This window comes from Aptenodytes patagonicus, chromosome 2, assembly GCF_965638725.1.
Source record: "Aptenodytes patagonicus chromosome 2, bAptPat1.pri.cur, whole genome shotgun sequence".
Classification (NCBI taxonomy): domain Eukaryota; kingdom Metazoa; phylum Chordata; class Aves; order Sphenisciformes; family Spheniscidae; genus Aptenodytes; species Aptenodytes patagonicus.
The window spans coordinates 21,718,904-21,742,694 of NC_134950.1; the positions used below are offsets into that span (position 1 = coordinate 21,718,904).

The 23,791-nt window shown below is 36.0% G+C and overlaps 1 protein-coding gene across 2 annotated transcripts in view; it reads right to left on the minus strand.

The window, feature by feature from the left end:
* The window catches only part of ZFPM2 (zinc finger protein, FOG family member 2), a 315,698-nt gene that overhangs the window by 242,232 nt on the left and 49,675 nt on the right, over positions 1-23,791 (minus strand). Inside the window, exon 2 of one of the 2 annotated variants that reach the window (XM_076329249.1) lies at positions 8,553-8,711. The exons of the other annotated variant lie outside the window; for it this stretch is intronic. Coding sequence (XP_076185364.1) covers positions 8,553-8,711 — 159 coding nt within the window. The remainder of the gene's footprint in view (positions 1-8,552; positions 8,712-23,791) is intronic. 2 annotated transcript variants of the gene reach the window in all.

The window sequence follows — 23,791 nt, forward strand, 5'->3', positions numbered from 1 at the left end:
TGGGGTTCAAACTTACATAGCTCTAGGCACTTGATTAGAAAAACAGCAGAAGCACATTTTTAAAGACATTTAGATGCCCCAAACAAAGAATGTTGCTTAGTATGATTTTCAAAAATTATTTCAATGGAAATCGACAATCCATGAGATTCTAAAACACCCTGCAGTGGAACAGAGAGATGACTTCAGAGACACTCTAGCAAGTTTCAAACTCTAAGTTTGAAGATTCTTCTACGAGTTCATATTTCCACTTAATTAAAAAACAATTCTGTTCCTTCCCCACTGCAGAAATACTACGTCTTTTACGAGAATTCTTCATCCAACCAAGAAAATCTCATTTTATAACATGCAGCTGAAATCATTACCATATACACATCCTGTTTTCATGTGATTTCCACACACTGCTATATAATGAGTAGCAATATGTAACTGTTCTTACAAAGTGAAATTTTAATTTACCTTGTTGTAAACAGTTTGATGCTTTTATTTGAAATAATCAACACTTCAGGTGCTTCAATATCAAAAGCAGCCAATTCCCTATCGTTGGAGGTCTGTATTATATATATTATATAATATTGTATAGTATGTATATGTATTGTATATATAATATAATACGTGCTGTATTATACATGGTTTCAAAAACAGTCTAGGCTTCTATGAGTCAAACCCAACAAAAAGACTTAGCAGTCATAAAGAAATGCTTCTTTTTCTCTTATCCACAAGAATCTATCCAGCAATAATATGTCTTATCAATATTTATCCAATGATGTCATAAATGTGGCATTTGCTTCATTTATTTTTTCTGACCCTTGGAGAGTTAAATCACTGCCAATATCCCCACTGGTAACTTACATAGTATACAGCCTGTGAGCAACTCTGCTTTTTGGACCTGGATTGACAACAGTTTTTCAGAGAATGTCTCAGAACTCTTCAAAAGTATTCAGAATTTTTGTGTCAAGAACACCAAATTAGACAAAAAAAGGCAAAATGGACCTTCATTATAAATAAAATTATTAACAGATGTATAGTACACATGAACTAAAAATATGTGGTGAAATTTGTCATTTGTGCATTTCATATTTTAAAGAAGATTACCTTTATTAATTTGCAATTCCTATTCTGTCAAATTTGAGCTCAAATTTAAGTCAATCCAAGTTCAAGTTTTGTGACTTTCTAGAAAGGGGACATTACACTACTTGTTGTAACCAAATAATCCCTTTCCTCATAGCTGTGATAGAATTCACAATTTCATTGTTCTTAAGAAAACCAAAATGTGCTGACTGAAAAGGCTGGAGTTGCTTTGATAAACTGCTTAAAGTTGAGTAAGCTGTTTAAGTGTTTCTCTCACTCTATAATTCTGTACAGTTAAAATAATGTTTTCTATTTGGATCTATGTATTTACTTCTTGAAGTAAATACATATCTAACTAGTTTCTTTTTGAGATACCGTTTTCTGCTTGATGACCAACTATTTAATTTCTTAATTAGAAGAAGGGTTTGCTTGTCTGACTTAGGTCAAATTCTTATCCCACTAAAGTTGATGTTAATACTGACATGGATTTCAGTTGGACTGAAAATATGGCCCGAGAGGTTTACATATGGGTTAGCAGTAAATGGAAAAGAGTATACGATAGATAATCTCGTACTTGTTATTCTGGAAGCCTTTCCGTACTCTCAAGTGAATGGTGAAAAAAAACACTCCAACCTTTTCAGATATCTCCTTTTTCTTCTAGCAAGAAAACAGGTGGTCCTCTGAGCACCAGTAACAGGAAAAAATGAGAAAGCACAAGAGGTAAAGCATGAGAGGTACAGCACAAGGCAAATGCTGACGTTCAGAAGAAAAAGGTCTCCTTTCACCCTGCCACGATCCAATCTAATTCTGACTTAGCACCTTTTGAAGGCTGTTATCAGAGAACCCCCTTCCTTTCTTTGTCCATATTCAGCATCTGACAAAAAGTATGGAAGATGCACAGGATTCAGTTGTTTCAGCTGAACGGAAAACAGATAAATGTAATGGGAACCCTCACTCCGAGGAACACGAGAATCCAACACAGGTTCACAAACATGCACACAAGTCAATAAGAGGTAACTATTGTGTTTTTGGAAGGAGTAGCACTGTGAGTTCTTATGCAGATTCTTGTTATCCTAGGAGATGAAAATACATCATCACACATACATGCCCTCTCCTGTCTCTGCTTACCAAAAAGAATTAATGTGTCCTTCATTTACTCGGAAAGCCTACATAAAGAAAATGCAATTAATTAAAATATATTAAAAAAAAATTAGAGGAATATGAGCTCCAGGAGAACAGAAGTATTGCCAGGGAAAGATAATGGCGGGGGGGGGGGGGGGGGGGGGGGGGGGGGCGGGTCTGGTGCCAAGCAAAGCCGAGGGCTGTGCAATCACCTCTATCAGTGCTCTATCAGTGTCTACACTCCAGCCAAATCCAGAGAAAACAAGGAGTCAAAGATTCAGGTCAATAAGCTTATAGGCGATTTGCACAAACAGCTCCTCCAGCAAGGTAAAAAACAAAGTCATATTGGCTTTTCTTTTTTATTACTTCTCTTTGAACTCCCTGGTCCAAACACACCCTGGAAATGTCAGTGTTATATGCAAGAATTTAAAGAGATGAGCTTCTTAATCCCGTTAAGAAATAAGAACAAAGTTGCCTGTAAAGATCTCCTTATTGAGCTCAAAGTGATTATGGTATAGCTGCTTTATGCTGATCCTACTTCCACTTGCTATAGCAAAAGAGGTAGAAATTTGTCATGAAATCCATTACTGAAAAGGAAAGAAACATTATTGATTAAAAGATTTCTGGTTAAAAAAAAAAAAAAGGAAAGAAAAAAAGGCATAAATCTACTTTTTGATCCAGAAACAGAAAATAGCAAGCATATTGTTAGTCATTACATGCCTAACATGAAAGAAGCAAAGAATATTTACACAGATGCACACAGGCATACACACACAAAATCATATTCCAGAGGAAAAAGGGACACACAAATCATTTTCAGGGTGTTAAGAATTTGGCTGGTATTACAGATGGTAGTACGATAGCTTTGCACATGAAGTATGAAGGGGAAGATTAATCCACAGAAGAACTTAGCTTTGTATATGCTTTTTCTTATATGGAGAATCACACTGCAGCTGTTTCCCTGAATCTCAAGCCTCGCTGCACAATCAGGTCACATGGTTTAACATAAAAAATTCCAGCCCTAAGCTGGTCTGGCAGGCTAGTGACAAAATACTGTACACAAGCAGAAAACTTGGATCAGGTTCTGAGCTCATCCCCTCCTGCCCAAGCAGAATACGAGAATACAGCAGCAGGTATTCACACAGTATGCAGAAGCCCACGTATTCCCTGAGTTCTCTTCTTGCTGACTTAGAACTGTATATGCATTTCAGACAGCACTGGATTGCCCTCATCCCCCTCTTCCCTCACAAATAAAGATAAGCAATGTATCAGGAACGGCAACCACGCATCAACATTCTGATTTGCTACGGCATACATAGCAGTTTTTGCTACAGATTCTAAAAGCATTACATCATGAAAATCTTCAATCTTCATCACACGTTATGTATCCCCCATATCTTCCTATGTCACCAACTGAAGCACAGTTAAGAGCGGGAAACAAGCCATTTGCTTTCCAATCTGCCACCAGTAGCGTTAAGGCCGCTGAATCTCCTTCCACTGAGGGCTGGTGCCAATGCTGCCTTGTGATGGAGTAACTATGGGAAGCCTACAACGTGAGGAACAAGCACAATAGCCGTGCTACAAAGAAAGAACGGGAAAATTCAACAAAATTGTCCTGGTAAGCATAGCAGCAAGAAATGGATATGTCTTCTTTCTCTAATTATCAGATATGTACATTCCTCCATTTGCCTCTTTCTTCTGGAAACACATTTTCTCTCTTGATTATAGTCCTTCCTCCATTTCCTTCTCTTGCCTCTTTTCTTCTCTGAATACAGCTACTTAACTATCTACTAATCTCAAGTGATCTCTCTCATTGCTCAAGATAACTTTTTCTTTGAAAGTTAATCCCTTATTGAACACTTCTGCTAAGAAGGTCACAAGGAACTGTAATTTGTTTAGCCAGTTCCCACCCTTGTGAAGTAGACAAGACTCCTATTTTCCTTGCTGTTTACAGAGAGGAAGATGTGTCACCTCCATATGAGTATGGCAAACTTTCTAAGTAACAGATGAGAATATTTTTTTTAGTTTTCCTGAGGGTATCTAGGCAGGATGACAGCAATGAGAGACTAAAAAGCCAATGATGAACTACTTCACAGCCCAAATGAACTTGATTTAGTACTTTGCTTTTTATCCCATCACCTCCAACTTCTTGGCTTTTGTATCGTCCTGCTGTTTGTGTCCGCTTCTTGTATTTGCCCTCCTGCTTTTATTAGCCCCATCATGCCTCCAGCTCATTTCTTCTCTTGTCTCTGTTCGCATCACCTCATTTTCTTATTCCTACCTATAAAAGACAAAAGTTAATCTGTATGTACTATCTCCTAGCATCCATAGTAGACTTTCAGCCATCTAGTCTATCACTCTTCTGCATAGGAGACAGGCTACTTTCTCCTTATTCAGACTATCTAAATACAGGTACTTATCTAATAAATCTTCTAGATCTGAATTTAATCTGAATTAATCTTAATCTGATACAGAGACTGATTCCAGATACCCACTAACTGGACACTAAAAAAAATCTTCAGCAACGGAGGTTCCAGGCAATACAGGCTTTGTGTGGACAGCATCATCAGATACCCTCTTTATCTGCAGTGCAGAAATTTGTAGTAACTAAGCATAAACAGCAATTTTCAAAGGCCACAAACTGACAAAACACAATGCATCATCACCAAGGCTACCTCCTACTAAATTTTTTGTTTCTACTCCAAAGATTGAGACCAGTGCAGCTTTGTAGTGGAAGAACACTATGACTGTGTTATTATTATTGCTGTTTCCAAAATATTCCCTTTCCCCTAATCTCACTGCCAAAATTGCAAACAAATCAAACTTCGAACTGCCATCTATTCTGAGGCTCTTCCGAAATAGTCATTCTTGGATGGGAAAGTTCATCCAAAAGGTTAAAAATTCACAGTTGCAAGCTTAAACCTATCCCTGATAAATAGTAGGTTGCCAATTTCCATTTTTGCTTTTAATATTTACATGCTTAAACACTGTTCACTTCTTCACATTTGAGTGTAAATGAAGACTACATAGGAATAATTATTCACATGTAGCAAAGTTAATTGTGGTTTTGTGGTGTTGCAAAAGTGTGGGGGGAGGTGGAATTTTCCAGATTCCTTGTCATAAAAGCCATTAATGAGCAAAAGGAGAAGGGAAAAATAATAGCCAAAAGTCATAATTTTGAAAACGGAGAAGTTGTAAAATGACATGTAGCTCAATCAATGTGATTAATTTGCTTCACACTTTGCAGAGGCTTTCGCCTTTGCCTTCTAATTCTGGCAACTATTCTGCTGAATCAATCTCACAAACCCAAATTAATAAGGTGGGAATGACAAGTACGGCTTTATAAAGGTTAGCTGTTTGCAATTTAGACAGTAAGAGACCACTCTCTGCTTATAATACGATCAGGCATAGTTTGACAGGAAAATCTCTTCAGTCAAAAAGCCAAAGTTACCAAGTTGTGAACCTGTCAGTCCTCAACTTTCATTCATCTGAATGAATTGCGAGTTCCATAAATTTTTGCCTTCAGTGCCTAGTTTGGATAGTTAAAAGCCTCTGTTTTTAGGTGATGCTTGGATTTACATAGCTGGGGAAGTACGAAAAACATACAATGGTTTGAAGCCTCACTAGCACCTCCTCCCCAACAGTTGTGCCATTTGCTGCCCACGTCTCTTGATTCCTGCAGGAAGCCCCACTACTCATTTGTCCTGTGGTTCCAGGTCAGCTGGGAAGAAACCCCGGGGGAGGGAAATGGGGAGCCAGGACAGGTGAATATTTATAACCAGTAAAATCCCCTTACTTTCTAGAGCCTTTAATGGCCCATGCTAGCAAGAGGAGAATGCAGAAACAGCATAAAGGATTCCCATGCCAATTCTGATATTTTCCAGGAAAAGGAAACCTGTCACATGAGAAAACACAGATCGACACTTATTTTTCCCTCCTTTGAAGCTATCTGTGGTTTACAGGCTGCCAATACTGTCAAAGAGCAAAACACAAATCAGAAAGTCAGGCCCTCAAAAGAGAAATTAGAATGCATTTATTTGCTCTCTAACCTATTTGGTACATATCTCATTTTCAAGCTTTTATTCATGATGTTAAAGAAAAAATACCATCTTTTAATTTCAATACTGAAGCACTACAAAGAAAAAAAAAGGTTATGAATGATTAACAGATTCATGAAAAAAATCATGAGAATTAGTCTCACTTTTAGTATTTACTATATATAATACAGTCACAAACCCTTCCACTAAGAAAAGGGCACAAAAGAAATTTATTTGCTTTCCAGATTAGTTTTGTCTTCTTGGGTTCTACCCTCAGAAAAACATACGTGGCCTCATGCTAACGACACTTAAGATGTGACACTGAAGAAGCAGGACATTCAACAGAAGTTGACAACAACAAAAACCAATACGTTTCTAGTCTCCCATTCCATCCTTTTCCAGGGATATTCTCAACTTACTTCAAAGTGGGACTTTCTGTCACACTGCCTCAGCTGGAAGTAGATTAGGGGTTTTATGTGCCCCTTCATCCTCAGAAATTTCCTTTCCAACTTTTCTTCTGCAGCTGTTGCAGTGGATAGGTTTAAGATTCTTTTATAACTACAACAGACTTAGAAAAAGAACTGCTGGGGAGTCAAAACGTATTCAGCTTGAAGAATCAGCAGATGTCCTTAATAAAACGTGATAATCAAGATTCAGATTTAAATGTATTCCCATTTAATTCCTGATCTTGTTTAATACACTGGCCTGGATTCAGTGTTTTTCCTGAAAGATGTGTTCATTAAAGGGAAGTGCCAAGATAACTTAAAATTCAACATGAATTTGCAATATTGATTGCTATAAACAAACAAACAAAAAAATCATGTATTTTTCTGAATTTCACCCAAAACAGTAGTATTTCCATTGGTGAGCCCTGTAAATGCAGCAAGAAGTACAGAGAAAGAACTAAATCAAACTGGTATGAACTGATAGTGATGCACAGTCTTCCATCACTGACAGAAGGAACTCAAGAGCTGCCAGTATAACAATTATGCAAATAGTGGTTTAAATAATTATTTAGTAATGCCAGTAACAGGAACAGTACTTTTTTTCAGCTAAGGAAAATGGTGTCTGAGAGGCACGTGAACAAGTGAACGCACAGTAATTGTTGTATTTGTTTACAGTACAGTTATAATAGCACTTAACTCCCCCTGTTTGTAAAGCATTTCCATTCATAATCCGGTCTCTCTTCCTTCACAGTAAGATTTGTAGCAGCTAAACTCTAAACTATTGACTAGACTGTTTTGATCTCTTAGGATGGCTTACTAAGTATCAAGAACCTGTAGCGCAAAAAGCGACTAATTATTTTTTCAAAAGTTTGTAAGCTACATAGAGGACATGTAGAAAATACATTTTCATGCCTTCCCCACGGATGACTGAAGACTCTGCAGGAAAGACTAATATTCTGCAGTCATAACATTTGACTATTCAAAAGGATTTATTCTACTTTGTCCAAGACAGATGAAAATAATACAGAAACGGGAGCATATCAAGCTATCATGCAAAAATGTATGTCAATATCTGGGAAAGAACAGAAAGACAGAGAAATCATTGATATCCAAATGCCTGAGGGGACTGTGGACTAACAGAAGATCATCACCACAACAACTCCAGCTATTTGATAGGCATCCTTACCTGCAGAAGACAAACAATAAAGCAATCAAGTGGAAATCTGGCAGGAAGAAGGTTAAATCAATGTTCTAAGTAACAGTACATGATAGTGCGTTTTTTCTGTCAGCTGAATGGGAAACAGCACAACCTTGCAGGCTGAACACTGGGTAAGAATGAATTGGTGTGGCTTATGCTAAAATACCTCTATCTTCAATAATTTGCAAGTAACGAATGCATCAAATAGGCATCTGCAACTTTAAAAGTTATCCTTTCAAAAATCACTAGTTTTCTACCATGCATAATAAGCTCTATAATAAGCTCTATTTTAATCCTAGAATCTACAGACACAATCTGTTTTTCTAGCCATGTTTCCTAGGCAAAGAAGCAATGAACAGACATGCTGCATTGCTAGCTTTGGATCTGATAATAATTGACTTCTGAGGCCTGTTCTCTACAGTTAAATACGTAGAAAATAACATTCTTGGAAGAAAACATTAAAGGCAAGACGATTCACCTCCCTGAAAAGTACATCTTCCAACATATTTAAATATTTACCCCTTACCCCTTACCAGACTTAACTCCACAAATGACTCATTTTCCTACTTTCAGGGTACTATATTAATAGGACTCTTTGTACATTTTAAACCAAAAACTCTTTTTGACCAACTGGACACAGTTTGGCCAGTATTCCCTCAAGAGGTGGGCTACAATGATTACCTTTATTACAAAAGTATTCCACTTCTTCACAGCTCAGGTTTTCAGGCTCAAACTCTGCAGAAAAGCTTTCCTCCAATGGAAAGTCTTCTTTTGAGATAGTATCATTTTCCTCAGACAGGCACTCTTCTTCTTCATCCTCAATGGCATCCTCAAGGGGCCCTTTAAAAAGAATCAGGAACACTGTGGCAAAACCATCTAACAGGACAATGTGAAATAAAACCTTTGTGAACTTATAACTGGAGGTCTTTAGCTAGTTTTTCCTTCCACGGCTGTGTTCAGCATTTATTAGAATTGGACAAATAACATTTTATGGAAATTGAAATTGAAAGTGACTGTTTTCCTGATGACTTCAAATCAGAATATGCAGTGTGTTATTAATAATACTCACACATGGGTTTTTTTCATTATTCGTATTCTAGTATTAAATGCAGACAGTTTTAACAATGGAAATCAAAGCCATATTTGTAAAACCACGTAAACAGTGAAGAGCCTTCTATTGTTTGTTAGTCATTGTTTTTTGATGCTGAATTACAGTACTTAATAGGTTCCCTTTACAGGCTTCATTTCTCAAATTACCAGTACTGACAGTGAATTACTACAAAGGTATTGACAGCGTAAACTTGAGCTTATTCTGCTATTTTGCTTCATCCAGCACCTGACGGTATCCATGATCATTCATTTGCTAGACTTTTTAATAGACTCCCAGTCAATGGATGGGACTCGGACAGACTATCACTTCATTTCACAAGGGCCAACCAACCATTGTGGTAAACTACTAGCTGAGGGCTACAGAAACATAAGGCAGTTACAGAAGCAGGGCACGAGTCTGAATTTGAAACGGCAGCCTGAGGTCTTTGATTCTTCTTCTAGTTACCTAGACAAACTATTGCTACAGATCCTCTTGAAGAGCCAGTGCCTGACAGATCTATAATACATAACACCCAGGTTACCGATTGGAATGTACTCAAAAATTAAAATTTCTTCTTTCTTACATACACACACTTCACAATCATTGGTTAATAGTAACTATTTGCTAAAGACATCTCTTGTGCAGGTGTAGAATTTTACCCTAGATTTAAACAGAGATTTGAAATAACTAACGTATTTTAACTAAGATTTTATTAAATGTCAGTATGTTTCAAAATCCATCTTAAGACTGGATTTCAAAGGAGAGATTTCATTATACATGGTTGAGGCTTGAAAAAACCTATATTTCACTCTCCAATGAAAGCACAGCCTCATTCATAATTGACTATTTCTTCCTTGAAATGAAAGCTAGCTAGCTAATGAAAAAAAATGTAATTTGTATTTATATGATAGTTTTCCAGTATTAAATACACTATTCCTATATAATCTATCATGCTGAGATACAATACATAAATGATTCTGTTGCATTCGATGGAAAGGAAGGGATAAATTTTTAAAAGAAATCAAGTATTGACTACACTATAATTTTATGTAATTTATTATGAACCAGTGACTACCTACATTTATTAAAACAGCAAAATTCATTTTAGGCTAGGTTGTGTAATTCTTGCTTCAGACGAATATGGTTACTTTTTATTGAAATTGATTGAGATTCCCAGCTGGGATTCCATAAATTAATATAGCTTACTAACTTTCATGGAAATACGGCTATTTGTGCCAGCTGAGAATCTGACCAAATGAACCCACTTTTGTGGACCCATACTCACCAACACTAGTTGTCATTCAACAATATATCTCCTAAAATAAGGGGCTATTATTATGGCTGAAGAAATAGACTCTCACTATCAAAGTATCCATTACTGTTAATTGCACCTTCAAGCCATGTTGGGAAAAAATCCAGCAACTGCATATGCACAGGGAATGAAGAGTGGGTATCGCACTGTACAGAACAGAGAACAAAGCACTAGCACGCACTGGGGCAGTGCACTGCAGCTAAACATGGGCAGCTTGGGCACCTCACGTGAGTCCAGTTTCATGGCAGAAATGAAAGCACAAGGGGTTCTGCACAAACTGTCAAAAAATACCTTTCAGATTTCATAATATTATTAATATGTGACATTTTCTGTAGAGCCATTTATTGGTGTGTACTCCTGGTAACATCTGGATGAATAAACTAGGAAGGAAAAACACAATGAAACAAAAAATACGTTATTTTAGGGAAATGTAAATTTCTGCCATGTATAAAGATGGATAAATACCATGTTTTGCATCATTTCAAAAGTAGGCATATGCCTTTAATAAATTCTCCAAATATTTTAAATTTGAGGAAAAAAATTTGAACTTCAGCCAACATTTCAGTGAAAGTCGATTTCCTGCTGAATGATTGGCTCTTTGTCATTTGACTTTTTCAGTAAGTGTCTTGCAAAATACAGCAAAAGCAATATACCTGCGAGTAATCCAACTGGCATGTGTACATGACATTTAGGTCTGTTTCTAGTTGTTAAACCGGTTTGTTTGATCAGGTCACCAGTATGTAATCAGCAAGCTAATAATCACTGTACATTAATTAAGAAAAGAACAGAAGTGCAGTTGGTATGCTTCCATTTGCAGCAGTCATGGAAACACACACCTTATAATTTCCATTGAGACTGTTTCCAAGAAGGCAGAAGGAAAAGAATGTACACACCAGCTCCACAGCACGGGTTCAAACCCCTGTCATTTTGTGGGTTGGGACTTCATTTTTTAAATAAATCTCAGACTAAAAAAAATTATTGCTAATTTTTTGCTAGTTTCATGTGAACTGAAATATCGATGCCTGATTTCTGCGGCAATTTTTAATTATCACTCAAACGCAGAGTATGTTAAAGAAAACAGTAAAAAGCCACCTACTAGTAAGTATAAGCAGATTAAACTCTGTTCTCGACTACTCCATCTAATTACTGGGACATAAATAGACAACGAACAAAAATAAATTTTCACAATCTCACAATAAAGATTGTATGGAATGACATATTCTTGACTAATGCAAACACATGAACTCTGCAGGTTTATGCTTGCCTAATTTGGCCACGTGCTTCCAACAACCTCTTCCTGATATCAGTAAATCAAGTCAGCTAGAGAACTAAGAACTTACCTGGTTCAAAAACATATAGGTCGGTTTTCAAAGTTTACTAGCTCCTCTATCTAGGGAACAACTACATAGCATCTACTCAGCTTCTTCCCTGATTTGAAATACTTAAAAATACAGAGTCATGCAGACAAAAATAAATAAGCCTTTAAAAATAACAGTTTCTTTCAACTGTTTTCTCTGACAGTGGTTTTTTTTTCCCAGTTGTTATGTTGATATATTACCTTCAACAGCCCGAATACAGCTTAATCAGTTACTTTAGTACTATGCTTTACCTTCTGCATTTCTTTAAAATTTTTGATTCAATTTAATAGTATTACACTCATTACTTATACCGATCATGTTATTAAGCACCTGTGGCACATGTACTATGTCTGCTTTTATTTCAACTGGAACAGGGTCAAGGTCCCACCCCTGTTCTGCCGAGAAATGCTTTTCAATAACTGCTGATTAAGTATGACGTTACAACCAACAACTGCTATAATGACACAGCAATGCAAATCCAAATAATTCCCGCTACTGAAATTCATCTGAGTGTCACAGTGAGCTGACAGTAAACAGCTCTGAGATATGATTAGACTCTTAAATAAAACAGTAAAATTTCAAACTGAAATGGTTTAAGAATTTAGTTGAATAGTTAATTCCAGAGAGAGAGTCTTGATGTTTGTCTTCTCATTTCAGCAGTTCTTTTCCTATTAGCACTTTATAAAAGAATGTGAGGTAATCTAAGGAGAGGTGATTCTGAAATGCTTCAGATTAGCTACATGATAAACAGTTAAGAATTCCCAAATGCACTAGGTAAAAACTCAATTTCTAATCTTAAATGGGAGTACTGAAGGCAAATGAAGTCTCCATAACTTCATTCTAGATTTTGCATGAAGCTCTGAAAAAACTATTATTTCCTTTATAAAACAAGTAAATGCTTGTCTCGTACACAACACAGGAGATTTTGAGTGGTTTGGTAGTTTACTTATTCACTTGTACTTACTCTATTTCATGAATATTTATTGATATGACCATAAATCTCAAATATTTTTTCAAATAACATAGATAAACAAGAAGCAGTAGAAAACAGTACCATTAGTGACAGCAACGAAGGAGTCAATGTGGCAGAAACCTGTATGGCTTAGTGGACACAGTAGTCCACTTCGAAAAATCACCACATATAATTTGATACAAATAACAATATCTACTGAGGAGAGGCTGACGAGTGAGCTGCATGTGCCTTCATGGAGAAAATTACTTCTGATTGAGGCCACTTGGCAGCACAGTGTGGGGAAATCTGAACTGTGCTCCCTAATTTGTAGCAGATTTACAGACACTCAAGCACATATTTTTTAGCACTATTAATGTATTAAATGCTAAAAAAAAAAATCTTTCTCAAATAGTGATATACTTCAATATAAATGCAAACATATAGATACAAACACACAAAGATCGCTAGCTAAGCGTCAATCTTTACACAATGAGTAACAGATGCTACCTCAACACTTGAAAGGATAGGCCACGTTTAGCAAAACAAAACCAACGCTGTAAGAATTTTAGTAACGTGAAAAAGTGTGAGAATGAACCACCAAAAAAGGGTTTATATTTACTTAACAAAAGACGCTTTTGCTACAATAAACACTCCTCTGAACACAAATTTGAGCATTGGACCCCTTGAGCATGTTAGTCCTGATACAGCAATGCGTGACTCCAGTTTTATGGTACTATAACTGTAATGCAATTATTGAAATTCAGTAACATTGAACTGGGTAAGTTCTGTAATCATTTCTCATAGTCAAATTCATCAGACTTCTCCCTAAATGAAACCACTTAAATGCACGCTCAAATTAAGCACATGCTTATATCCTCTCCTGTCCAGTGCTTTGCACTTAAAATGCACATATCCTATAGTGGGAAAGTGTCATTGAAATAATTATCTCATGAAAATGTTAAGTGGTTAGCTTCCTTCCCACCTACCAATATTCTCCTACATTCCCAGAGCAGCAACATAAATCAGGGCTCTTAACAAATTAAGAATGCTTCAGCAAGCCTACAATACTTGACAGTGAGTGGCTGGGGAGAGGTTAATGAGTATAATTAGTAGTAGTAGCATTAAATAATAACAACTCCGATAAATCAGAGAGGCCTGAAATTCACTGGATCAACATCATGCATTTTGCATGTTCTGTGTGATCCGTCCAGTATTTCCTAGGAAAACATGCTGCCACACACAGATTATCCTTAGCTTTTGGCAAAACCTAAGTATGTGATGCTCTCTGATTACAAACAGGGGGAAAAGCTTCAGAAAAATCAATCCATTTGTCTCCTGTTTCAACAAGAACATTTTCTTCTAAATACAAACAATTACATAAGAAAACCAGCAGGCAAACACTTCATACTGATTCACATGTGGAAGACACATAGGGAACTTTTTTCCTAAAAATTCAGTCAGGAACATCAAAAATACAACAGAGGGTTCAGCTTATTTCATTTTAAATATGGCAGCGGGGGTGAAGACACCACACAGTAGTTCAGAGTTCACTTCCTCCTAGGAAGATTTCTATACAAGACTTCTTAGCTACTTCTTCAGCCTTTCAGTTAACTCAAAGGAGAGGTTGTTTCCAACCACTATGCTTTTACAGCAGCCTGGAGACAAGTTTAACAGCGATCTGAACAACCCTAACAGAAACAATCCAGCTTCTCCTTCTTTTGGGGAAGAAATTTTTACAAGACGCTACCAAAAATACACTTGCAAGTTCCTCGCTGGGAAGCTGGCTTTCTCTTGGGTTTTGTAGAATTTTTTTTTAGGTGTTCAGGCTCAAATATGTCAGACCCTGTATGTTCAACCAGGGTGCAGACATGGACTGATAAAATATGGGAGATTACCACATGCTGTAGCAATCAATAAATTTTCAGTTTCTGTCAAGCAATAGGACTGCCAGATACTGTTCAATTACCGAGACTTTCAATATTCTCCTGAGAAGGAGAACCTCTGACTAGAGGTATCTAGATGAAACACAGAAATGGAAGTACACAAGTCTGCAGCTAACATCATAGATGATAATAAAGGAAAATGGTAATAAAAGTTTTCCTACTGAACTAGTTGCTCCCCACACCCCAACAACCTGACCCCAAGACTGTCCACGCTACTTCTCTCTCCTGGCTTTTAGTTAATAGTGATCCCAATTTTCAATTTTGTAAAAAATACTGCCTCTCCCTTCCTCCCTGTGAGAACGGAAAATATTTTAATCATATAATTCCATGAGAATAGAGAGAAAGGGCCAAGCAAGGTGCCTAAATACTCTTCTGTTTGACAGTAGATGGCAATACCTAATCTTGACAAACTGACCACTGAAGGAATAGCTTAAAAAATAAGGATGCTGTTGGCAGTAGGTGACTGAAGTGCAAACTGGGAAATCAGTTTAGAAAAAAACTTAAATATACTTAAGAAGGTCAATACTTGTCAAACAAACCACTCCCACTTTTAACAAAATCCTTCCCTCTTCAGTCCATTGAGTTTTCTATTTAGCTTAACTAAATTATTTCTGTAATTCCTGTTACGTTTTTATAGCTATACGCAAGAGCCGCAATGCTACCTGTGCACATTAAACCTCTCCAGTCTGTTACGTAAATTGGCTGAACTTCAGAAGTTTTGTCCAGATTGGAAGATTGTGCCAATTTGTGAGCAACTCCTTACATCTTCACTGTGGCACCTGAGCAGAATGAACCATTTCTCACTTTCAGAATGGGAGAAACTTTATGACCATGATTTAACAACCAACTTAATAGAAAAAGGAATGGAAAAGAGCTGCTCTTTGGACACTATAAATCCACACCAACCTGATGTAATTGAGCTTAACAGCAAGAATAAAGTATAAAAGTATATTTCTTTAGGAAAAAAAAAAGTTATTTTTAAACACATAAGTTCTTCCTGCAGCCACTCACTTTTAACATAAGTTGCATCAGGGGATCTGGTAGGAAGGAAATATTTTTATTAATTTTCCCCTTATCTGTAAGAAGAATGCTGATTTTTTTTTCATTTACGTTCCTTGCCTGCAGGTAGCAGACCAAGAAAATAATATAGCAGAAATTTTTCCTTTTGATTAATTCCTTTCCATGTGTTATGTTATTTCTTATATATAATTGATTTCAGGTTTTGCTCGTAGCTGTACATCTTTTTTATATCTGCACCTACTGCCTTCCTTCAATCAAGAAAGTTGAAGGAAATTACCTGAATTTTTTTAAGTTTATTAAAAAAAGACCTCTGTGAATATTTAAATTGAGTTTTGAAATGCTAATACAAGAAAGATATTAGAGAATTTTAATAGTAGGTTCAATTTGACCCACAGACTATTGTAGAAAGGGTCAAATTTTATTCAAATTATTTCTTTACAGCAAAAAATACGAACCCTTTGATTTTATAAAAGTAGATTAATATTCTTCACTGCTAGGTCTTTTGGCACTTCGGTGCATGACAGCATTAACTGTGCTTGTATATAAACTTTTCAAAGACCTTTAAATATTCCAGTAATTTGGAACTTCACTTTCATTTATCCTCTTGTCTTCTTTTCTCTTACCATTACCCAAGAGGCCACAACAAAACTGACAGTGCCTATAGTCCATTTGCTCTTAGAGCCAAGGCCAGAATATTTCCAATCAATAAAAGTAAAATGATGAAAAAGTGACCATTCAAAACATGTTTAGGGAGACATTAACTTCAAAAAATAGTAAGCAAGTGTACCATTAATGCCAAAGTTTTATTTGCATGGGAAAAAAGAAAAAAAGATGTGCATGGAACATGAGCTGCAGAGACCATTGCAGTTAAATGTCAGACCTCAGTTTTCAAGTAGGGGCTCATGCTGAAATACAGATTTAGTCCTCCAATACCCTTATCCATAAAAGAGTCACAGCAATTCTTTTACTTTTGGGGCTCTGTTTTGCAAGGTACACCTTGTTTGGCTCAGAGAAGTCAGAAAGGACATATTTATTCTATGAAAAAAAGGCAAGTGCTGTTGCACTTCTTACACATGTACAGTCAGAACTAATCATGAAAGATCATACTCATTACCAAATGAAGAGTATGATGTTTTGCCAAAGAACTGAAATTGTTTTGAAATACGAGTGTTATGAAGGCACTTACAGAATATTCCTCTCCTCAAATCTTCCCACCTGCCGGCAGTCAAAGTGCTGCCATACTATAAAACCCTCAAGGTAGGGATCTTTCTACGTGTGTCTCTAAATGCCATAAGGAACAACTTTTTTTTTTTAAGATACAATGCACACAGTGACAGTACGAAAGGTTTAATAGTTGCAACTTCATTCTGGAATTCCTACTCCCAGGAATAAAGGTCAGTGGAATTTTAATAGTGATTTCCTTGGTACTGTGATGCCAATGTGACTGCAAAACTGGTAGCAGTGAAGGGTATGAATTCAGAGGCATCTTAACTGATCCCATGCCACCGTATGAAAATAAAACCTGCAAAGTGCATTTCAATACTCTAAAGAATGAAACAGAAGGTTATCTGGATCTTCTAGAATTAGCAACATTGTTCTGTCTTCTGACAAAAAGTGATAGAAGTTTCATCTTGGGAAGGGCTTTTTAAAAAAGTATTAATTATGATGTATTTATATCATTTGGAAAAATAACAGAAATACCAGTGTCTGTTCTTCCTCTAGGGTAAAGTGGGTAATTGAAATACAGAAAGTGATGTAAACTAGAAAAGAAGGGGGAAGAGGTTTTTGCATTGGCACTTTAATTTAGAACAAGCATTGTACTATTACAGAAATATTCACAAAAAAAACCCAAGCCCAAATCATTAACTACTTTCCCACATGGAAGATTTGGGAAGTTGATTGTAGTTGAAAACCAGATTTTGGAAATTATTAACAGGTGCTAACAATGACAAAAGTAATTTCATAAACTGTACCACCAATCGTTCTAGCCCTGTTCCTCGTACTACTGTCCCATCTTGGTTATCCATTTACCAATTTAATCAGCCACACTTGCAGCCGCCGAGATTGACAATGGACACTTCTCTGAAAGCACTCATTGTTAGAAGGTGGCATCTCAGTCAGTCAAGATTGTAACTTCTTGTACGCTATAGATCATAGCAAAAGAAATTGGGAGGATCGAATTTTCATAGAGATCTTGTCAAACACAAAGGTATGGAGTGAGAAGAAGACTTACTGTCTGTCTTAGCTGTCTCAATTCTACCTACAGTCATAACAGCTTCACAGCAGATGCCTCACAGCAGATGCTGTTCTGTGTATTGCTGGTGGTACGAGAGGAGGAAGAGAAGAACAGAGGTAACAGGATGAGTATCCTGACTCAACACCCTACTAAAATCACAGCAGCAACACAGAACTACCACAGTACCACAGCGCACCAATTTTCCTGAAGGGAATTTTTAACTAAAGCCTACAAAGCAAACAGGAGGTTGGGCATAAAGCTCTCAGAGATGGATCTGTGATGCTTGTAGATAATCTTCTACATTAGGAATGATTTTGCAATGGTAGTTTATCAGTAGTTCTATTAAATGTAACATAAAGCGAACAAGGAAAATTTCCTATTTGCTTATACAGAAATATTATCCCTGAAGCATTTTTCCCTGCATTATGGTATATTTTATATTTTTTAAACCCGTCATTTATTTCTGTATGATTCATATCTGCTAACTTTTACAAAACAATTTTTGAAACTACTGGCAATCTAATTTAAAATACTGGCAAAGTAATTTGCCCCATGATACATGGCTAACATTGATGCAAATATTATCCAGTTCCACTGGATTGTTTCAGCTAGATAAGTATGAAAATAATGTTTAAATTTACATGCTTAAAAAAAGAAGAAATGAAAGAAAGCATTGTTTGTGTAAGAAGATGGCTTCTTAATTGTGTCTTTCACTAAAATTATATGTATCTATATAATAAAAATTCAAATACTTGATGCTTCATACATCTATGAGAAGTCATTGATTTTTATACCTATACAAGTGTATGAAAAAGAAAAAATGTATGAGATATTTAGAACTTTTTTTTTTAAACATATGTTCATATTGTTTTCTACAGGTAAGATATTCTAAGTTTTGACAATTCACGTCTCCAATAAAGGAAACTCCCTCCTCTTGCATCGTACAACCAATAAAGCATATGAAAATTAAAGGTGCAATTCTAGGAAAATACTCGGACTCCCTTTTCACTTTGTTTTACTCCTGTAGGGTTTTTTTTAACTCAACCTAAGAGAACAAGGAATAGACACATCCACACCAACCAGTCAACACCTGTCAAATAACATCTATGGCATGCTGCTCCAAACAGTCCAATGAAATCCTCTGAGGATTCAGGATCCAGAAATTTTCAGTGAATCCTTTCCTCTAGACGTAGCAAACTGTGATACTGGTAAGCAACAGACGCTCCTCTGCATGTCTTAATCTCACCATTCAGGATCTCAAACATGTAAGTAACACACTGCTTGTTACTCAGGAAGCCCTTCTCTACAGCCTATCTCCTTTACAAAGTACTGCTATAGCAAAGCAGTTTCGAACACCATACCCCAAATAGGATGAATCTTCCCTTACACATGGGCGAGTCATGCCCAGAGCATAAAGCTTTTCAGAGCAATGAAGGCTGCAAAAGTTCACTCTCTGCCTCCAACGGAGCCCTTACTCCGAACACAGAACTTCTCTGGCAATCACATGAGTAGTGAGTGACGGATACTGGTATTTGCTAATCACTGTTCTCACTCACCTGCTGGAGGGAAAAATGTGATGCAAGTAGGAGCACTTTGAAGCCACTAATGATGCTGCTGCAGTGTATTTAATGGCTAGCGTGTTAGCTATGATGAAAGAGGAACCTCACATCAAGTACATTAAGGGATCAGAGGAATACATACTCATTACTCACTGTAATTTTACATCCCCAGTTTCAAGACAAAATACATTTTTCTCATATAGCAAAGACACCCTATACTGCTATAGGAAAGTAAGGGGTTTTTTTTCTTCTGTTTATTTAATATTTTCTATTTTTGTATGTAGCTGCAGATTATTCCTGTTCATCTTTTGTTTCTAGCTGTGTTTCCTCAGAAGGAAACTGGTCTCTCATCTCTGTACGTCATCATGCAATTAAATCAAAAAAGCAGAAAAAAGGAATCTGGACTTTTTAGGTCCAGAAATCAGCAGTGAACTCGTGACCTCTCACAGGTTGCTGTTTCTCTTCAAATTATTATTGCTTTTTTCCCCCTGACTTTTCTAATATAAGTAAAACAGAGAATACTGAAGAAAAATGAGCCCCTGAAAGACAGCCCAAATTCAATTTCTAATAACATGATCAAAGCTACAGAGCTTATATGTAGAATTCAGTGCCAATTTGTGTTAGACCTCAGTAAAAAGTAAGCACACCTAAACCAATCCATAACTTAATGACACAGTTAAAGGAAAAACTTAACACACAGCAGGTGACATAACAGACACACAGAAAAAAACACTGTGCTTAAAGTAACTGGTAGTTCTAAAGTAACAGCAAAGGAAAGTTGAGATGTCAGGAATAAGCTACACCACAAACTTCATGATCTCTGTCTAGCAGATGCATACTAGAATGAATGGTAATTTAGCTTAGTGAGATTCTTGTAATTTGACAAATATAATAAAAATACTACTTAACAGTATGTAAGAGCTATAGAATTATGTAATTAGTTACTTACATTCATAGAGCTTTGAATTTGAAATAACTACAGGGGATTCATTATTTTTAATCCCATAATGGAGTTTATCAATATGCAGAACAAAACTGAAGGGTCTCAAATTAGAACTAAATCTTTAGATCAGATTGTAAGAGAAATGATTAGTGCGTATTTTTAATAGAAACCAAATAATCTGAAAAAAGTCAGGTGGAATAAAATGCAGAATTTAGCCACAACAAGCCACAAACTAGGCATCAGCAGTGTCCCTCCAGTGTAAAGCAATCCCAACCTGAGGGTTCACTATAAAGGAATATTAATGCATAGTTTCTTTTCTGTGGATATTCAGATCTCATTTAGCCCACTAGATTGTCAGTTATGATTACTTACAATAATAACAGTTGCTGTAGTTTACAATGATGCACCATAAGGATGAAATGTGTTTTGTTTTGTTTTGTTAAGATCTTCAAAGAGTAACAGCATTACTGCATTTATTGTGTTAACTGAAAATATAATGGACTACTAACCTGTGCTTCATCAGCACGTACATCTTACAATCACCATGAAAAAACCTGACTTTCATCACCACATCTCAGGAATACATAATATAAGCATACCGTAGTCTAGGTCACATACACAATAGGATTTATTGAAAAATAACAACATTTATACATCATTTACAGTTATGTATTTTTATACATATAGGTTTATAAACCCAAAAATACAAATAAGCAAACTACACCTTTTAAAATAAACTAGAAGTGCATGTTACAACATACTTGATTTCTTTAATATCCCTGCTCACATTTTTACTACTTTAATTCACTGGTAGGAATTGCAAGGTTGCACAAAATACATTGCATTTCCCCCAGAGTTGGCATAACCTGCTGGTTTTCTGAGTTAATCACTAATTAATAATTTGAAAACACAAAGTCATTATATCATTTCCAGACAATGAGCTTTTAAATGGTGCATGTTATGTCCTAGCCTTTTCAATAAGAAAAAAAAGTTTTTTCCTCTGAAAACCAGATGGCTGGTAAGTATTATTATGAGGCTATGCAAATCTCAAAGCAGAAGCATCAAATCAAAACAAGAATTCATTCTCCTCTCCTCTTATCATGATTGTTGTTTTGCTGAACCAACTTGTGGAATAATACAACTCCTACAAATTAGGCCACTGGATGCATTGGCAATATGAGTTGATAACCCATCTCCTCTTTCTTTTTCATAGCAAATAGGAGTTCTGAAAACATTTTTCAACCTTCCTAATAGCTTGTTCTACATACCAAATTTAAATGAGGCAATCTTATTCCAGGCTAAGTCTTCTCAGTAAACTTACTCACTTGGAAAGTTTACTGCCTCCACTACTATTACAATTTGATTATCAAAATATCCTTGACTAGCTTATGTTTTGATTTTGGTTTGGCCAAGGTTTTTCCCTATTAGGAAAGAAATCCAGAAGAGTTATTTGTTATTTTCTCCCACTTAAGGAGTTAACACCTGCACCTTCATGGAAGTGCCAGTTTCACCCTACAACTAAAACTTTACACTTCAAAGAAGCCTTTCAAAAGTCCAACTAATACAGCTGCATCACTCTGCAGTGCAAGTTACAAAACTTGCAGATTACTCTAAATAATCTTAAACTGCTAGGGCTGCCCAAAAAGGTAACTAAGAAACTAAATTCCAAATAATGATTTCCAAAGGAAACTAGCTTCTACATATTTAGGATTATCTCAACTGACAAAACATACACTTTCAAAAACTTTCTGTGGAGCTAAATATTTTGAAAAGGTCTGGTTTGGGAAGAAACTGTAAAAAAAAATTATGGATTGGAATCTCATTCTGTATGTCTTAGTCCTATTTTTCATTCTTGTTTTTATGTTTTTCCATGACACATTCACTACTATTAAATTTTAGCATTGAATTTTATCATTTTGTATTTTAAATCCTTACACATGGCATTTAACATTTACGGAAACATCTCAGTATTCTTACATCATAATGTTTTGTGTTTGTATTAACATGTTAAAAATAAAACATTTCTAGCAACTATCAGACTGTGTCATTTTATGATGCGAATAAGAGCAGTGACAATTATGTACTACTGCTATTGGTTTATCATGAAATAATGTCAAAATATGACTAAAGAACTAATCCATAAAATAAATTGAAACTCTTTTCCCCAACAGACTTCTTGTCAAATGTAATTCCCCTTAATGAAAAAAATCTTATTTGCCAAAACATTTTCCAGTAAATAATTGCCCCTTTTCAAAATTTCCTGCCATAGCTACTAATATATCTGTCCGATCTAGGTGACTGAGCAGAGGGGTTGGACAAGATGTGCTCCAGAGGTCCCTTCCAACCTCAACCATTCTGCAATTCTGCAATAATATTAGGAGATGTAGCACATTTTCTTGTACTATCTTGTACTATCTCATCAAGAGCCAAATACAGTATAGTACAAATACAGTAGAGTACTCTGTAGCACTTCTAGCACTTCCAACTCCAGCATCAAATAGACTTAAAGGTGAAAAATTAAGAATATTCCTGAATTCTTCCAAAATTATCAAATCGAGAATGAATGTTCTAGTGAGATTTTAATTACATACAGACCATTTGTAGCACTGAGGCAATAGTTCCAACAGATCCATGAATGCAATCAACATTGCCTGTATTTGGGCCATGGAAGGTTTGACTGTACATTAAGACAAGTTCTTCATCTTTCCTTCAGTTTTACACCATAAGTGCATTTCTTCTGTCTGCTGGTGTTCTACTTTAAGCATGTGAAAATTTCACTGACACTCTCACGTGACATTCTTCATACATGCACAAGCACATCCCTAGAAAGGCAAAGCTCAATTTACATACATGTTGCAACTTAAATTTACTGCGAACTAAGTTTCTTATAAATCTGGTTCCTGCACACTGTGTGACTGCTGAAATGCAAGGTTGAACTTATTTTTGTAATAATGGAAGTCAGGTTTTTTATAATATACACAGCACCTGTTTAACTTTGAAAGTATAACATTTAGAGGTTCAATTTGTTTAGTAATCATACAAGATCCACTGCAGTATTTTGTTTAATGTTGCACATGGTATTCATAAAAGAATAATGCTTAGTTAACTGAATTCGGTACCACTGAATTCAGCCTGTAGGAAGGCCAATTATACCATGCCAGTGCTGCCCTGGAAACACAGAACTGATCCTCTGATATTGTTATCATACTTTGCCCATTTCAGTTTTAAAGATCAAGATGCTGCTTTTACACAACTTCCTTAAACAATTATTCCTTACTGGAAAAGGAGTCACTATAGCATTTTTCCTAATGTTCAACGAAAATTTCCTTTTCAGTTTCAATCCATTCCTCTTCATTATAACTCCTCTAAAGATACCACAGGTTTTTAGATGTTTATACCTTCAAATACTAACAGCCTTTTGTCATGACCCTTTAAATTATCACCTTACTAAAAGGCAAGTGTTCTTAGAATTTAATCTTTCTCACATACTACAGTCTAAGAGTTACT